This window comes from Peromyscus eremicus, chromosome 4 (genome assembly GCF_949786415.1).
Source record: "Peromyscus eremicus chromosome 4, PerEre_H2_v1, whole genome shotgun sequence".
Lineage (NCBI taxonomy): Eukaryota > Metazoa > Chordata > Mammalia > Rodentia > Cricetidae > Peromyscus > Peromyscus eremicus.
This window is the reverse complement of record NC_081419.1, coordinates 147,030,896-147,047,296: the sequence shown is the minus strand read 5'-3', so window position 1 is coordinate 147,047,296 and position 16,401 is coordinate 147,030,896. Positions and strand designations below refer to the sequence as shown.

At 52.7% G+C, this 16,401-nt stretch overlaps 1 protein-coding gene across 1 annotated transcript in view; it reads left to right on the top strand.

Moving 5' to 3' along the window:
- The window catches only part of Pmepa1 (prostate transmembrane protein, androgen induced 1), a 52,866-nt gene extending 36,785 nt beyond the window's left edge, over positions 1-16,081 (top strand). The window contains exons 2-4 of the mRNA XM_059259793.1: positions 8,007-8,161; positions 14,332-14,382; positions 14,622-16,081. Of these exons, the coding sequence (XP_059115776.1) occupies positions 8,007-8,161; positions 14,332-14,382; positions 14,622-15,143 (728 nt within the window). The 3' untranslated portion in view covers positions 15,144-16,081. The remainder of the gene's footprint in view (positions 1-8,006; positions 8,162-14,331; positions 14,383-14,621) is intronic.
- The last annotated feature ends 320 nt before the right edge of the window (positions 16,082-16,401 follow it).

Here is a 16,401-nt window from a genome sequence, read left to right as displayed (position 1 = left end):
TCTGGAGTGACTTGTGCCCAGGGCACATCTGGAAGCATCTAGAACCACATGTAGATGTCACCAGGGAGGTGATGAGAGCTCTTGCATCTAGTGGGTGGACAAAGTCCAGGAACGCTGCTCAGCACCCCTAAATATACAGAACAGCCCCCACGGCGGGGGCTGTCGAGCCCCAGACATCTCACACTGAGACTGAGTGGCCCTCAGACAGACAGATATCATCTTTTGACTGGTGTCATAATGGTGTGCGCCAGGTTTGCTGGGTGACATTGAGGTGATATCTAGCTGTCCACTTCAGAAATACTCCATGCGGTGTGACCCCCCACCCCTACCCCCCACACACATCCACGTATGCTATCAGCAGAGGACTCTTCTGTTAATTCTGTCAGATGCCACTTTGGAAGTTAGAATTGCAGGGTTGGAAGGTTATGAGAATGCTTGATTTTAACAGTGAGTTCCAGGGTGCCCATCCAAAGCTGTGGCCATCCACACTGCCACCAGGCTCCTGTCCTGGGCCCTCCTACCACCTTTGCTCAATGAACCATGTCCATCTGGCTTATTTTAACTATCTTTTGGTACAGCCCCAGTCACATGGATGGAGGCACTCTCTCACTGTGAATTTTCTCTGCCCTGCCAATAACTCATGAACAGGATTGACGCCGTGCTGACAGCGGGTGTTTAAAGATGTTCGATGCCGGTGACAATAGAAAAAAAAAGCCCATTAGTTCTTTCCATTTGGGTAATAGCAAGAAAGATAAAAGGCGCGGCTTTGCCTTCCCTTATTGAAGCAGCATTTAATCACAAGGCTCTCAAGTGATTAGACAGGCCTGTCACCTTCCTGGGACTCCTTATTTCACAGGCCTGTTCCTTGCATGCACATAAAGTCTCAGCGCTCAATGCTGGCCTCCCGAGTGGCCACCTCCTGCATGCTTCAGCAGCTTAGCATGGAGGTCTGTGTTTCTCTGCAGTAAGTGGGGAACCTGGCCTGCACTCTGCCACTGAGGGAGAAGGCAACCCACCTCTACCTGACAGTCTTTTGTAAGCCAGGAGAGAAGCAAGCAAGACCAGGCTGGTAGTGTAGAGCTGACCCTGTCTCCACTCTGTGGCTCCTAAGTACCTGTTGGTGTTTCCTCCTCTGGTGGGCAGATCCCTGTGGAACCTTTGCTGTCCACACCCTGCTGGGCTCTGGCTGAAGGGATTGCGGAGTTGAAGTATGCCTGACCATTTTAAGATTTCCTGCCCAGAGGAGGGGTAGCCCAGGGCTCCCCAGTCACTCCAGGAGTTTGAGGAATGGACTGAGCCTGGAAAGGAGGTACAGGGATGTGCAGGTATCATGGTCCAAGAGCAGAGCTTCTTAGGGCCCAAAATGTCAGTCTTGATTCTAGCAAGGAAAAGAAGATGGAGAGTGGATGAGAGCCTGGATAGATGGATGGTTGGATGATGGACAGACAGATGTAAACACGGATGAATGGGTGAGTAGGTGGATGAGGATGGGCGGATAATAGATGGGTGGGTGGTAGATGGAAGATATATCAAGGAAAAAATACTGAGATATGGGAAGCCAGATGGGTCCCGACCACTCTGTGAAACATAATGGAGAAGCAACACTCTCAGAGCCTTCTCACCCTCATGATGTGTAGAATGTGAAGGTTCAGAAAGGTACCTTTGTCTCTGGAATTTTCTCTGCATTGAGGCTAGGCCATGGGCCATTGGCTCTCATAGCGTGGCGATGTGGGTGTGGCCAGATAAAGAGGGGAGGCCTAAGGGAAATGATGAGCTGACGGTCTCGGTGCACCCATGGGATCCTGGGGATGCCCAGTGCCCCTTCCTGTCTTGCTGAGGGTATACAAAGTACAGCAGCTAGTCTGTTCTCACCTTCAATCCCAGACATCACCCCTCAGCAGTCATTATCACACAGGGGTGAAGTTTTCAGCAGAGAGATTAGGTTAGGTTACTTTGGAAATGGATATGTTCCTTAATTGTCCCCTCTGTCTTTTACCATAAATGTAACTGTATATGTTCATAACTGTCATATGCATGTCCATGTATCCATGGAGGGGACATCTGGGTTCCCATAATGGTCATGCTGTGTGTACCTCCTGATCTCTGTGTCCCCTTGCCCCCGAAAGTAGAATCTGTGTTAGGAAGTCTACCTTAATTTTTAACACACTACATTTGTGTATGCCTGCAGGTGTGCAAGCCCAGGCATAGAGGCCAAAGGTCAACCTCTGGTGCTGTGTCTCAGGAGTGTTTTGAGGCAGTCTCTTTAGTTACGAGAGGCCAGCTGGCCGATGAGCCCTAGGGATCAGGGCTGGGATTGCAGACGTGTGCTGTCCTGTCTAGCTTTTCACGGGTTGAGCACTTGACCAGTGAGCCGTCTCCCAGCCCTTAGCTTTTAAAGCTAAGTGGGCCCATCCTGTTTGGTGACCTCTTGTCAGTGTTTCCTGGCCCCGTGGCATGCTTCTCATGCTGCCTTTGCTGTTATCTGGATCCCAGTTGGCTTCCACTTCTTCTGCAGACCCGCAGAGGCACACTAACCCTTTCAAGAGAGAACATGTGCATTGATTGAATACATGTGTTACACCCACTCTTCTGAATATTGGGGCACCACAGAGAGTAAGTAAGCTCAGACCAATGTTCTAGGGAGCAAGGCAAGAACTGTGGGTCATATCGAGAATTCTAGATGAATGCTACAGAGAAAAACAAACAGAAGGGAGGGGTCCTCAAGTCTGGATGCAAAGGACTGTTTTAGATAGTGTGCCCTGGGGACGCCTCCCTGAGCTGCTGCTGTTGGGGCAAAGACCAGAAAGTACTGATGGGAACAAGCATGTGAGTGCTAAAAAAAAAAAAAAAAAAAAAAAAAAAATCATTCCTAGAAGCAGCAAGGGTCCTGATGGGGGCACACGGTGGCTGCTGCCTAGCAACAGAAAACCTGTGTCAGAGGAGAGAGTCCCAGAGTGGGCTATCAGGAGAAATGGACATGAGCAGTGGATAGCAAAGAGTAAGTTTGAACATCATCTATCAGGATTGCTAACCCCTGTCATCTTCCCCGCATAGTTAAGTGACAGGGCTAGGATTGGAACCCAGGATCTTGGAGTGTTGACCTCATTCCTATGTCTGGCTTGGTGTTTGTAATCTCAGTGAGAGGTAGAGGCAGGGGTCAGAACGTCAAAAATAACCTTGAGTTTGAGGCTAGCCTGGGCTACATAAGAACCTGTCTCAAAACAAAACAAGCCAGGTGTAGTAGTGGTGCAGGCCCTTAACCCCAGCACTTGGGAAGGAAGCGAGGCAAGTGGATCTCATGAGTTTTGAGGACAGCCTGGTCTACATAGTAAGTTCCAGGACGACCTGAGCTACAAAATGAGACCCTGTCTCAGCAGGGGGAAAACAAAACAATGACCAAAACCCAGAAAAGGCAGCCAGGAGTGGAGTCCCTTCCTGACCTCGAGCTGTGTCTTGTCCTCTTGCTTTCAAGATAGCAGTGACTGAAGTCGCAAGGTGGGGTGTCACTTTGCCATTCCAGGTCATCTGGCCAGAGCTAGGTACCTGGCAGAGCCTGGAAATCTGTCCTGAAAACCAGAAAGTGCAGCACAACCTGCTGCCTGCTCCCCAATCCTTCAGAGGAAAAGCAATTAAAAAAATCACGAAAGTTCTTACACTAAGAAGTAAATGCGCCTTCAGGGTGTTTGAAACAGCACCCGAGAGATGGCAAAGCGATTCCTTTGACGTCTGGTCTAATTTTACTTGAATTCAAGGGCATGGGGGAGCCAGTTCATATTCAAATACAACAGCCAGTGGGGGAGGGTTGTTGATGGAGTGGCCGGAACCCCAGCGACTGGGGCTCCTCGGAATGACAATGAGGCCGCCCGCCGGGTCTCCACCAGGCGGGCCTAACGAGATTAGATTTTCATAAATTTCAGACGGTGCCGATTCCTAATTCCTCCGTGTGCGGCCAGGAGGCCAGACAGGGCCGGGTGCGGGCTGCTTGTTAACTAGGAAGGAGGCTGCTACCCTCCCCTGAGGTAGACCCAGGGGAAGGCTATCGGAGAGCATCTGGTCTAGGAAAACCTTCTAAGGCTAGCAGGAGCCAGGTGGATCTGCCTGGCTCTCCAGCCCCCACTTCGATCCACTCTTAACTGGAAGCACATCTACCCTGATACCAGGTGGTTGGACCCATTTGCTCCCCACCCCCAATTTGCATTGGGAAGGAGCTGTAGGCTAGGATTCAAACCCAGTTCTTTCTCCATGTAGTATATATAGCTCTGCCATCTCGAGTAGGCACCAAAGATGTTGACAGAAAGGATGCCACCTTGACCTTAACCAGCCGGAACTGAAGTGCCACTTCCCTGGGACAAAGGCAAACTCTGTCCCATGCTTCGATTAAAGGTGTGTGCCACTACACCCATTTTGTTTTGTTTTGAGACAGGTTCTTATGTAGCCCAGGCTAGCCTTGTCAGCACCAGGGACCAGCTGTGGAGGTCTCCCTTCTTGCTACACAGAATGGCTCCCTTCTCACTCCTGCCTAAAAGTTTGATAACTGCTAGGATGTCATTGGCTTCCTTTTATTATTTATTGACAAGGTCTCACCCTGTGGACCAGGCTGGCCCGGAGCTCATTGTGTAGATGAGGCTGCTCTTGACCTGGCATCAATCCTCCTACCTCACCCTCCCAAGTACTGGGACAACAGCCATGAGCTACTATGCCTGGCTTTACTCCATGTTCTCACCTCTGCTGCGGGCAATGTGGCCTGGACCTTGCGGCATGGTTTTGCTTCGTCTGTCCAGCCTTGCCAGGGATGGGTCCAGCTGAACCTGGCCTGCATGAATTGCTGAGGAGGCTGGTCTGTACACCAGGTGTGTCCATCTGTAGCCTGCCATGGAAGTACCAGGACTCTTGTGTTCTCTTCCTAACCCAACACCCTACCTTGCTTCAGTGGGTGCTGGGCACCCTGTGGAGGCGCGAGAGCCTTTCGTGGGCATTTCCTGCCCTGCTCAATGGCCAGCCACATTCAACACAAGACATTGCTAGACATCTCCATGGATTTGGTTTCATGTTTTGGATCCATGTTTCCTTCTCCTGGTTTATTAATTTTCTGGGTCTGGGTCTTGCTTAAAGTGGGTAGTCCTGGAACCAAGTGATCACATTTGTGTGTACAGTGTCCTCCCCTCTCTTTGGGGAGCAATTCTCCCGCTTTCTGGACACAGGAACCCAGACTTGTCAACTCCAACTGGCCCTGCAGGGGCCACGTCCATTGTCCCCACATCCTGTCGGCTCCTGCCAGCCCTGAGGCCTCAGCTGTCTCCCAGTCTTCCCAGGGCCCCAGACCACCCCACGAGGAGTGTAGCCGCCTATCCAGTCCCTCAGGCTGCCAGAGGCCAGGGACAAAGGCTGTCTACACCTCCCTGTTCCCTTTAGGCCTGATGTGGGCAGAAGCCCTGGAAACAGCCAGAGGGGGTGTTTCAGGACAGGGTGAGGAGTGCACAGAGTCGAGGGGGAGGGGTTGAGGGCCCTTTGGGGGAGTGTGGGTGTTATTGCACAAAGCGGGCCCTGTGTCCTTTGAATGCTGCACTTTATCCTGGGTTCTGACAGCCAGACCGGAGTACCCAGCACGTTCAAGCCAAGCTGCCCAGCCCCAGCCCCACCTCTCCTGGGGAGACAGGAGTGTGGCTGCAGTGACCTGGTGTCCCTTACCATGGCTCTACTCAGGCTCTGTACCCCCCACTAAAAGGGTCCCTATTTGAGGCATGGGTGAATCCCAACAGAACCCTTTAGTTGACCCTCTCCACCGTAGCCCCGCCTGGCTCCTCCAGGGTGAAATGAGACTGAGCCTAGTTCAGGAACTCCAGCTGCAGCCCAGGCTTGGGTTGGAGTCCCAGCTGTGAGTGCTTGGAATTTGTGAACCACTCCTTCGGGTTCTGTTTCAGCTTGAAGACTGCCCTCCGATGGGGCCTGAGAAAGCACTTACATCAGGGGAAGGGCAGTCTCAGCCTCACAGACCTTCAGTAGCGGGGTGGGTCCTGCCTAGATGATTTTCATAGCACATGCAGTGACCAGTGGTGTGGCGGACCTGTGGGTCTGTCTGGTGAGCAGCTGTGGGGGTGTTGGCAACAGAAAGGGAAGCCAGTATTCTAGAGACTGGCTGGGGCTGAGGGGCTGACCTGGGACAGTGGGAGGCCCTTGAGTGTCTACCCGTTCACAGTACAGTGCCCACCTTGAGTGTGCTGTTGCCCTGCTCAAGGCAATGAGGAAACCAGAGAAGAGAGTTAATCCTGCCAGGGTTTGAGGTTTGGGCCGATGGTGTCTTCCAACCCCTCCTCCTCAGTTCCTGTCCTTGGTTAGTGCAGAGCTGGCTTACTCTTGCAACTGAACTTGTTGCCTTGGGGTCCCTTCCCTCTTTTGCATTAGGGAGTGCTCCCCCTAGGTCTTCCCTCCAAGACTCATCATGGTGCCTCCACCTCCAGCAAGGCCTTTGCGGTTGCCCGTTGTCTGCCGAATCCAGTGCCCTGCAAGGCTCCTGGAGTCCTGCCTGTTGCTGGGGGCTCTGCTGGCACCAGCTGTGGCCAGCTGCCGGGCCACAGCCCACTGGACTCAGCAGAACCACCCGCAGCCTAAACAGTGTCAAAATAGCTTCTTCCCTTCCCAGCGCTGGAAGGCTTTTCCTCTTTCTAGGGGAGAAATAAGCCAAAACCAAAAACAGGAAGAGAAAAAAAAAAATAAGGATCCCAATATGTGCAGTACCTGGGATGTGTCTGAGGCCTTCGCTAGGAGGAGCCTCTAACCATGACCCTGTGTGGTAAGTGTAAGTTTGTGTGACTGTGTGGTGTATGTGCTTATGGGTTATCTGTGTGGTTGTGTGGTGTGTGGGCTTATGAGTTATCTGTGTGGTTGTGTGTTGTGTGGGCTATCTGTGTGGTTGTATGATGTGTGGGCTATCTGTGTGGCTGTGTGACTGTGTGGTGTGTGTGCTTATGGGTTATCTGTGGCTATGTGGTGTGTGTGTGCTTACGGGTTATCTATGTAGCTGTGTGTTGTGTGTATGAGTTGTCTTGTGTTTCCTGAGGTGTCTGAGGTGTGAAGCAGGGTTGGCCCATTGCTTACTCAGGTATTTTCTGGAGCATCAGAATGTTGAGGTGTGGTTTGGGGGATGCATATGGGAGTGTTGAAGTGTGGAGTAGTGGGCTGTTTTGAGGGGTGTGGAAGGGTTGGGGCGTTTGAGATGTCACTCCATCATGAAGTGTCAGGGTGTACAGGATGAACATACTTTAGGCTGTTGTTTTGGGGAGTGTAGGAGGTTTGGAAAGTTGAGATGAAGAAGAACATGGGAGTATAGGACTGTTATTTTGGGGTGTTTAGGAGGGTTTGCGTATATGTCAGAATGTTGACATAGAAACTCTGGGCTGTTGTTTGGGGAATGAAGAAGTGTTGGAGTGTTGGAATGTTGGGCTGTTTGAGGGTGTAGGGGGTTTGGGAAGTTGGTGGGGAGTTGGGGTGTGTAGGAGTATTGGGATGTTATTTTGAGATACACAGGCGGATTGGAATGTTGGTGGCGGAAAAGGCTGGGGTGTGTAAGAGTGTTGGGCTGTTGTTTTGTGGGTAGGAAGGTTGAAACGTTGCTTGTTGGGGTATGTGACTGTTAGTATATTGGAGACCCCTGCACTGGGCTGGTCTTGTGTACATGCATGCCCATGTATTGCCTCTGCTTCTGATCACAGCCTACTCCAGCATTCCCTCAGCCCCCATGAGCCCCCTCTTCCCCACATTGTTCCCCAGGCCCCATAAGTGAAAGGACTCCAGCCACAGGGATCTAAAACACAGGTTCCTTTCTGAGAGCCAGGCCATGCCTAGCATCTCTGAGGACTGAGACTGTGTCTCCACGCATGTCCGTGGTTGGAGCCAGGCCGTGTTCTGGACAGGCTCTCTGAGCTGCCTTCTCCCCTTGCCTCAGCCTTATGTAGATGGGAGCCTTTGGAGGCTGGCCCTAAAGTCTCATGTGTCTCTCTTCCCCACAGCGGAGTTGGAGTTCGTGCAGATAGTGGTCATCGTGGTAGTGATGATGGTGATGGTGGTGATGATCACATGCCTGCTGAGCCACTACAAGCTATCAGCCCGCTCCTTCATCAGCCGGCACAGCCAGGCCAGGAGGAGAGATGACGGACTGTCCTCAGTAAGTGACTATCGGGGCTGCCGCCTGGGTTTCCAGCTGCATGGAACACTCTGACTCAACACCCACATTACCCTACTTGAGTGCCTCAGGAACCAGGATATGGGCCCAGAAACCCCTGACTTCCCGCAGTCAGCAGAACAGGAACTGCCTCGTGGGTTTGGCTCAGCCTGCTCTGAGGTGCGGGAGGCCCAGGGGTGACTGGAGGTTTGGGCTGGAGGAATGTGCACCTTCGGGGCAGAGGGGACATGTGCCTGAATACCCAGCACTACCCTGGGATCAGCTACCGCAGAGAGGCTTCTGCTGTCTTCCCAGAGGAAGCAGGAGGGGTCAGGTACGATTTTCGTGGGCTTCCAGAGCCTCTCTGAGGAGCCCCACTGTGCAAGGCAGGACTAGGATTCATCTTAACCTCCGTTGTTGTAGACTGAGTGGGAACAGGGTTGGGGGGAGCAGGGAGACAGGAGACAGCTAGGGTGTGTGGTGGCAGGTCAGGCCTCCCAAGGCCATTGAGAAGCTAGATGACATAGAGCAGAGAGGCAGCAGCTGGTGCTTGACTGGGTGCCCACCGGGACAGAGGTGTGGGAAAGATGGCCCCAGTCCTGTGGCTGTGACCTAGATAGAAGGAGGTGGCAGTCCTACCCTCTCGCCAACATGCCACCAGCACTGGGGCCATGTAGTCCAAGTGCCTTGGGATGCCATGGAAGCAACTGGACACGCAAGAGCCTCTCCCTGGGCTTGAATCTCATCTGGCTCCTCAGGAATGATGAGCCAGCAAAGGCGGCACATGGGTAATTCAGGCTTGACATGGTAAGCTAGCCATCTCTGGCTGGAAGGCTGCCTCATCCACGTGATACCTCACCCGCCAGCTCTCTGCTGAGGGCTCCCTGTGTGCCCAAGCTCCCCTGGCACAGGAGACAGCCAGGACCATCCCAGGACTGTGGGTGGCAGAAAATCATACAGAGGCAGGGGCTCCACATAAGGGGCTTCCGGCTTGGGGGAAGCTGTGGGTGAGCAGCTCTGAGGTCCAGCTTTGTGGCTGGAGACATGATGCTCCTAAGAGGGAGGGAGGACCAAGTCCGTCTAGCCTTGGGATAAGAGTTCAGGGGCTCAGCCATCCTCAGAGCCCAGGAAGCAAGCATTCCTATGTGTGTTGGGCCCCTTGTTAGCCTGAATGACACTGTGTAACTAGTCACAGGTCATTTATTTACATCCTACCAGGGTCAGTCACCTAGTGGTAACCTTAATGCACCCAGAGGAGCCACTTGATCTCTATGCAAGCAAGCAAGTGTACACACACACACACACACACACACACACACACACACACACACACACACGAAGGGCTTGAGCAAAACTGGTCTTGGTACCTCTGGGGATCCTAAAACTGCCCTCTGTAGTACTGAGGAACAGCCATACTTTGCCTGAGGGGACCCTGGCTGACATAAGTTTGTGTTTTGATGCATCAGCACTGTGAGCATCAGGGACTTCCTGGGACTCAACAGCATCCCCACCGGACTCCAGAATCACTGCCTGTGGGTGGCACTTGCCCTCTTGACTGTGACATGGGGCCCCTTTGGGAACCTCTGTCTTGCCCTCAGGTGTTCACCATCTTTGACAGTGGGACAAAGGGAGCTGTCGTCTCTTTGTGGCTCACAGTGCAGGACAGGAAGTTGCTGTCGGCCAGGCAGGCAGTGGCAGGAGAGAGCTAGCGCATGTGCAGCCCCAGGAGGCAGTCCTGCTCCAGGATGGCTCAGCAGGTGCTTGGAGGATGGCATGAGATGGGCCATGCTGGGCAGAGTGCTCCAGTTTTGGGGGATGTCCCAGGCTGGCAGAGGCACCTAGAGTCTAAGAGCTAAGCCAAGACAGAACTGCCCGTTGCCTGAGACAGCAGGGTTGTCCCTGGCAGCTTTGGGCATCTCCGCTTGCGTCAGGCCCAGTTTCAGGGCATCACGAGTTCATCGGGGCAAGAACTGTGACAGAGACACAGGCACTCCTGACTGAAGCCCAAGACACATCCTGAGGGCAAAGCCGGCACCTGCTGTGTAGGAATCCTGCCTGCCATGCCCTGGCTCACCTGGCTCATTTGTTATCTCTGTTACCTAGCAACAGGCACTGCCATCTGCCTGGCAAGTGTTCTTCACAGGGCACCAGCCATGAGCTGCGTCCAGGGCTCACTCCCTTAGAGGAGAAACTAGAGCTCAGAGAGGTGGAGCACTTGCCTAAGGCCGAACAGCTTTCACATCAGGGTTATGTGAAGATCCCACAGCCCGCTGTGGGGTGCAGTTAGCCAGCAGTGTGGAATGAGAAAACAGAGAGGCTCTGGGTGCAGATGGTGGAGGGGGAGGAGCTTGTTCTGCATGGACACCTGAACTCAGCGCCTGAGACAGACAGACAAGACTATGGCCCTCCTCCCCAGGGCCACCTGGCTGGATAAACAGGGAGCCCAGGGGAGGCCTGGAGCAGAAGGTGACAATTCCCCCTGGGACTCCCTCTCTTTCCTACATCTAAGATGTCTGCTACAATTGTCTGCCTGGGCTCAGTGTGTCACGCTAGGCTCTCCTGCCCATCCAGGCCTTGGCCCTTGGATCTCTCTGGCAATAGCTACTTTTCAAGGAGACCTTGGAGTTGGGGGTCCCCTCCTACTGGTGTGAGTGGGCTACAGTTTCGTCTCAGTACACCTGCCTTATGTGCAGGTCACCTCTCCCTAGACCCATGTGATAAACAGGAAGAAGTTATGAGCAGGAGGGTCGGGGGGACACACATGCCCACTCCCAAGCATCCACCCGCTGTCCTTCATGTGTCCGTTGAGACCGTTGGTCCCTGCCTTGACTTCCTGTCCGCCCCTCACAGCCTGTGCCTGCTCCCATTGGACTTGGCTGGATGCACCACTTTGTCAGTGGCTCCCTGGGGAGTGTGGTTTGTCAACAAGATCACTTAAGACCAGGAGCTCACCTAGGGGCTGGGAGGAAGCCATGCTTTATCTTCTCATCAACCCTTGGCCTAGGCCTCCTGCTTCCCATGGAGCCTAGCCTGCCAAGAGTCGTGTTCTGGGGCCAAAGGCAAAACTATAGTAAAACCAGATACAGGGGTCAGCCAGAGTGGGAGCTAAGGCCTACATCTATACCCAGCTTCAAAGAGATTCAGGCCTTTCTCACCCTGTGTCAGGGTGGGTCCCAGCTTTCTACCTGCCAGAGGTTTGCTTTGCAGAATTTGATGGTGACTAATTGCCCACAGAGAAGGGACTATTGTCACTGTGGAGCTGAGGAGACAGTCAGACCCCTGCCAGGAAGCAGCAGCCTGAAGGGACTTTCCAGGCCGGTAGTAGCCCTCGATCTGGAGTTGGAGTTAGGTGGACATCATCAACAAACTGGTCTGGCCCAAAGGCTGTATGCCTGGGTTTGTGAATAAAGTTTTATTGGTGCACAACCATGCCTGTTAGTGTCTGTGAAGTATTAGGGTTTAATAAAGCAGAAACTGTTTGGAGTTTTAGTTTTTTCTGGTATAATGTTTTTGGTTATTCTTTGAGAGTTCATGCATACAGAAATGTTATTCTGACCCTTTGTGGAAATGGCTGGCAGATTCCTGCTTTGGGGAAGTCCAGGGAGAGGCTATGGAGAAGCCGTGGTGAACTTTGGCAACCCAACTGAGAAGTGATCACAGAACAGGAGCCAGTACCCCAGCCAGTGTCAGGAGCAAGAAGGAGCCCCAGAGCCACAATAGGCCAAGGAACACAAAGTTCTAGAAGAAAGGAGGGAGGGGCTGTCCTCCACCTCCCCACAGCAGCTGCCTGAAGCCCCAGGGTTAGGGAGCACTAAGTGACAGCTGCGTGGTGGCTGAGGGCCATACCTTAAGCATGTGCTGTGAACCACACTGGACAGTAGTCATGGGGGTATGGTAGCCCCTCCCGGTAAAACTGCAGCTTTTCAGAGTGAGGCATGTAGACAGGTCATTATGGACAGAGAAGATGAGGTTGTGTGTAGGAGGGGAAGGGCTAGTGTTCTGGTTTGCTTTTCTGTTGCTGTGATAAAACATTGGGACCAAAGGCAGCTTAGATGAGGAAGGGCTTACTTCAGCTCACACTTCCAGGTCACAGTTCATCATTGAGGGAAGTCAGGACAGGAACTCAGGCAGGGACCTGAAGCAGAAACCATGGGGGAGCGTTGCTTGCTGTCTCACGCTCCAGCGAATGCTCAGCTAGCTCAGGCCAGCTTGCCCAAGGATGGTGTCACCCACGGTGGGCTAGACCCTCCTCATCAATCATCAATCAAGACAGTATCTCACCAGCTGGCAATAGGCCAAGCTGATTCCGGCCATTTTTCAGTTGAGATTCCTTCTTCTAGGTGACTCTAGGTCATGTCAAACTGACAAAAATTAGCTGGGACAGCTGGGATCAGAGGTAGGGGAGGAGTACATCGTACATGCTATAGGCCAGGAAACACTTGTGAGGGCTGCGAGGTTTGCTGGCAGGGTGGGCCTGGCTGCTCATCCTGAAGGCTGAAGGAAATGCAAAAGCATCTCAGCAAATTGGTGGGAGGGTGTGGGTAAGGAAGGACTGGGCCCAGTGGGCAGGGGCAGAGGCAGAGCAGAGGCAGGACCCTGGGGATGCAGCATATGAGGCCTGTGGAAACCTCTTTGCAAGCCCTGCTGCCTCCCCTGTGGAAGAGCTCCCATCTCCCTAAGCGTGTGCCTGGCTTAATATTCAAGGCAGGGCTGGGAGACCAGCTCAGGCCTTCACTATCCAGCAGGCAGAGGTGCCCAGGCAAGTGGACTGGGTGGCTGTGTGGGGGAGGGAGAGCTGAGGGAGACTCCAGTGGGTGGAGTGAGGACAGCAGGAGGAGCTGGCAGGAGACACCTGTGGGTCTGGCTTGTACATCTTAAAGGCAGCTGGGCCATTCACTGTATGGGAGAGAGACCGTCTCCACCTGTAGGTGCCGTCCCAGAACCGCCTAGTGGCCACTGGGTGAACTGCAAGCCTCTGCAGCTTGGGGGAGGGACTTTCTTCCCCAAACTCAGGGAAGTGGCAGCCCAGACCAGCTTTAGAGTGATAGGATGTGTTCATCTGGATTGCAGTGATGGGATGTCTGTATTTGACCAGATTGTAGGCTTTGAATGTTCAAGTGTATTACTTCTGTAGGTACATCTCAATGAAGCCGGAATTAAGGCATCCTCTCCCCAGGCTGGGAGTTACACCAAGAGCCACTCAGCAGCTCAGCTCCCTCCTGGGATGTCACAGCAGAGGACATGAGCTTCGGGAGTGTCAATCCTCACACAAATGACTCCGTGTCTGTTTATTAATAAAGGTGTTTGAGACTCTAAAGCAATGATTCCCAACCTTCCTAACGCTGCGACCCTTTAATACAGCTCCTCATGTTGTGGTGACCCCCCCAACCATAAAATTATTTTTATTGCTACTTCATAACTGTAATTTTGATACTGTTATGAATCGTAATGTTAATCTCCAATGTGCAGGATATCTGATATGTGACCCCCAAGAGGGTTGCCACACACAGGGTGAGAGCCACTGTTCTGTAGAGACTTGGGCACTGAACATCAACAGGAAACTGGGCCCAAGTAGAGTAGTCAATCCACAGGCCCTGTGGCACATGCTTAGCATGCTGAGACATGTCATACCTGATTTCTGTCAGTCTGGGGGTGGGGGCAGTGGTGGCACCTATCACTTTCTCATGTATCCTGGGGGTCAGGTGGTTGTGACATTCATCATGAAATTCACTAATGTCTCCAGCCAAGTGTATGTATCCACATGTTCAGATGCTGAACCTGCCAGGTCAAAGTTAAACATTTTGGGCAAGATCACACAGGGAGCAAGCAGTTCTGGAAGAGAAGGCAGGCGGGAAGGCCATGTTGGGCTTCCTTATAAGCCAGTTGCAGATTCGCTGTAATGCCCAGGGGAGCTGCCTGAAGGCTTTGAGAGAGGGTATCTCACGGATGACGTGTGTGCATTGGAAAGCCTGACGGGACAGTAGCAGAAGCTGCAGGAGAAGCCAAGAAGGCCGATGTGATCTTGTCCTTGACCACACAGATGTGGGGAGGGTGGAGGATGAGAAGTGGATGGGCCCAAGACTTCTGGATGAAAAGTTTGTGTTTAGGATGGGTGGAACCTTGTGTCAACAGCTCTGTCCACTGTTGACCCTGTATCCCTTTCCACTCTACAGGAAGGATGCCTCTGGCCCTCCGAGAGTACGGTGTCAGCCGGAATGCCAGAGGTAAGAACAAGCCCCCACCTCCCCTCCTGTAGTAACTACCCTTGCTCTCAGAGCCCTTGTCCAGGATCACACACTCCAACTCCAGGGGCATCAGCAGCAGCATCTGCAGCTGGCCCTGTTTCTAGGAGTTCCCAGGGGTTCACCTGGGGCAGCCCCTCCTGAGCCCACAGCTCAGTCTCTGGATCTGGGGACCCAACCTGAGTCTGCCTCCCTCCCTGAGCCTACTCTGCCCGCTCCAGCCACAGGTCTATGCCCCGCCTCGACCCGCTGGCCGCCTGGCTGTGCCCCCCCTCGTCCAGCGGAGCCGTTTCCAGCCCACCTACCCCTACCTGCAGCAGGAGATTGCCCTGCCACCTACCATCTCACTGTCTGATGGGGAGGAGCCCCCGCCCTACCAGGGTCCCTGCACCCTCCAGCTACGGGACCCTGAGCAACAGCTGGAGCTGAACCGAGAGTCTGTGCGTGCACCCCCCAACCGGACCATCTTCGACAGCGACCTTATGGACAGCGCCATGCTGGGAGGCCCCTGCCCTCCCAGCAGTAACTCGGGCATCAGCGCTACCTGCTACAGCAGTGGGGGGCGCATGGAGGGGCCGCCCCCCACCTACAGTGAGGTCATCGGTCACTACCCAGGGTCCTCCTTCCAGCACCAGCAGAGTAACGGGCCGCCCTCCCTGCTAGAGGGGACCCGGCTCCATCACCCTCACATTGCCCCCCTGGAGAACAAGGAGAAGGAGAAGCAGAAAGGTCACCCCCTCTAAGAGTGGGGGCCGGGGCACCTGTAGGCAAAACAGCAAAAACACTCCGCACTTAAGAGAGAAGAGAGTGGAAGGCAGGGGACACACAGGCCCTGTGGCGTGTGCCAGCTCTCCTCTGTGTGTAAATATTTACATGTTCTGTGTGGTCTGAATGCAGAAGCTCAGAAAGCTTGCAAAAAAAAAAAAAAAAAAAAACCACGTTTCTTTGTTGAGCTGTGTCTTGAAGGCAAAAGAAAAAATCCTCCACTAGTCTTTTCCCATTGTTCTTAGTTGAGCTCCATGTGTGAATGCTTAATTTCTTTTGTTTATGATGGTTTCACTTAACTTTAAAGACATATTTGCACAAAACCTTTGTTTAAGATCTGCAATATTATATATATAAATATATATAAAATAAGAGACGCTGTATGTGGGAGAGCAGGAGTATTTTTGTACTAGAAGAGGCCTATTAAAAAAAAAAGTTGTTTTCTGAACTAGAAGAGAAAAAAATGGCAATTTTTTGAGTGCCAACTCCGAAAGTGTGTATTACCTTGTAAAGAAAAAAAAAATCCTACAAAGCAGGGGTTTAGAGCTATTTATATAAATGTTGAGATTTTGCACTATTTTTTAATATAATATATCAGTGCTTGTTTGATGGAAACTTCTAGAGAGTGTGTTGAAACTTGAAGGAGAAATGTTGAGCTCAGCCTGAACAGAGCAGTGGGGATGTACCTCCATGTCTCAGAGGGCCCCTCCTGTGTAAGAATGGCGGGCTCCCCAGGGCCATGCACCTGCAAGCCAACGGATGCTTCTGTCCAGATAGGCTGTGAGCAGTTACACATTCCCTGCCGAAGGGGACCCATGTTGTCCCTCTGGGTTACAGCTGAGTCAGGACTGCCCCCACAGAGGCACCTGATTCCAGATGCCTTTCCCAATATGAAAATAAACTGTTACCGAAGGAATCTTAGTTTTTTCTTCCTCTTTAAAACACAGAAACTGAAGGTTCAGTGGAAGGGGCAAGGTGTGCCCCAAAAGCCAAAGCTACTCCCTGCCTTTGGTGCCGGGGGGATCCAGCGGCTCTCTTCCCGCAGAAGGGGCTTGGACACCAGCGTTCCAAGGTTGGGATGTATGCAGTACTACACTGGCATGTAGGAAAGACCCAGGGTGTTAGCTACTTGACCTCAGACAATCTATTTCCACTCTGTATTGATTTTCACTTCAAGAAGCCAATTAGTAGTCAACCCAAGATGGAAAGGGACAGTCGCCCAAGTGTCCCCTCCCA